The sequence below is a fragment of the Aplysia californica genome, unplaced genomic scaffold (assembly GCF_000002075.1).
Source record: "Aplysia californica isolate F4 #8 unplaced genomic scaffold, AplCal3.0 scaffold00599, whole genome shotgun sequence".
Taxonomy (NCBI): Eukaryota; Metazoa; Mollusca; class Gastropoda; order Aplysiida; family Aplysiidae; genus Aplysia; species Aplysia californica.
In genome coordinates, this window is record NW_004797869.1 from 233,640 (window position 1) to 235,526 (window position 1,887).

Sequence of the window (1,887 nt, forward strand, 5' to 3'; positions counted from 1 at the left end):
GGGAGAAAGGAAGAGAGGGGGGTGGGGGAGAGATGGGAAGAGAGAAAGGGGAGAGAGATGGGGCAGAGAGAGAGGGAGAGAGGGGGAGAGAAAGAGAGAAAGAGATAGGAGCGAGAGGGTGAGGATAAAGAGAAGCTGTGCATGTGAAGAATGTGAATGTGTGTCTGTGTGAGTATGTGAGTCTGTGTGTGCGTGTGTGTGTGAGAGAGAGATTGTGTGTGTGTGTGTCTGTGTGTGTGTGTGTGTGTGTGTGTGTGTGTGAGTGCGTGTGTGTGTGTGTGTGTGTGTGTGTGTTTGTGTGTGTGTAAAGAAATATGGCAAGCTTTTCAAGTTGCTGAAGGTTATAAGTGTGTACAAACAACCTTTTCAAATTTTACTCACATAAGCAGGATATTGATTTACATTTCAACATCATAATATTAGTATGTTGCAAAGTTAAATGCCTCAATTCAGGAATAGAGAGAAATATAAAAAGTCAAAGCATTAAATTTCACTCAAGATAGTATAGGCAGAGACCTAGTAATGTTGACATAATGTCTCTGGAATAGGTTAAAGGTTTAAAACCGCACGTAAACACATTGCTAATACTCATTACAGCCTCTCTCTCACTCTCTCTCTCTCTCTCTCTCTCTCTCTCTCTCTCTCTCTCTTTCTTTCTCTCTCTCTGTCTCTCCCTCTCTCTCTCTGTCTCTCTCTCTCCTTCTCTCTGTCTATCTATCTATCTATCTATCAATATCTCTATCTCTCTATCAATCTAGCTAGCTAGCTAGTTATCTATCTCTCTTTCTCTCTCACTCACACACGGACACAAACACTCTCTTTCACTTTTTTTCTTTCTCTCACCCTCTATGAGTGTCTTTCTCTCTCGCATGCATACACACACACACACACACACACACACACACACACACACACACACACACACACACACACATACACAAACACACACACACATACACATACACACAGACGGCTCACGTATATATATCTACGAAAATAACAAACACTCTTTTAGGAGTAAACTGAAAGACAACGCTGGCTTCCACAAAGTTTGTAAGAGCTCTTCGTACCAGGCAAAAACGTTGATGGGTTGAAAGGCCCCGACAAGGTTTTCTGGCGACCCTGCAGAGGAAAAGAATGCGGCGGGAAATAAATCAATCAAAATGCAATTTTGTACAAGGGACGTAACTGTGTAATAAAGTACAATATCGTTATAATATGTTACAGTTGTATGGGTTACTGCCCTTTTCTACACTGTGCGTCCTGTTGAGTTCGTTTTGTTTAATTAAGTACAGAAGTGCACACTAACACTAACACGGTCATTAAGTGCAGGGGAAAAGTGAGACGCATAAAGAGAAACAAAAGATGGAAAGGAAAAAGGTAGAATCTACTAGAGGCCACCTCCAACCACCCATTTTAAAAGTTTTAACGTCCATAAAATTAAAATCCAATAATATGACGGAACTAAGCGAGTGGGAGACTTTTTTTAACTCGCCAAGCAAGCCAAGCTCAAAAATACCTCTTCAAAACAAGATCGCCAGCTATATAGCCCAGCACAAAGTCAACTGATAGGAGGTAACAGAGACAACATACACACATAATGTATCTAATGCAAAGCAGTGCTCGGTAAAAGATCAGATTCACCACGTAATATTGTAATGGTAACAAAAGATGAATGATAACTACATTTATCACGAACACGCATGGATTTAAGGCGAGGGGGGGGGGAGAGAGAGAGAGAGAGAGAGAGAGGGGGGGGAGATAAGGAGAGAGAGAGCGTGCGCGTTGGCGCGCGCGCGAGAGAGAGAGAGAGGGGGGGGGGGGGGGGGGGCCCGCACCAAACTACTCCGGCACAACAGCGGGGGGGGAAAGAAAAAAAAAAAAAAA

The 1,887-nt window shown here is 43.0% G+C and overlaps 1 protein-coding gene across 1 annotated transcript in view; it reads right to left on the bottom strand.

Moving 5' to 3' along the window:
- Nucleotides 1–1,887, bottom strand: part of LOC101850509 (carbonic anhydrase-related protein) — a gene marked incomplete in the record, with an annotated part of 23,921 nt that overhangs the window by 4,379 nt on the left and 17,655 nt on the right. Inside the window, 1 exon segment of the mRNA XM_005107388.3 lies at nucleotides 1,071–1,122. Within this exon segment, the coding sequence (XP_005107445.3) occupies nucleotides 1,071–1,122 (52 nt within the window).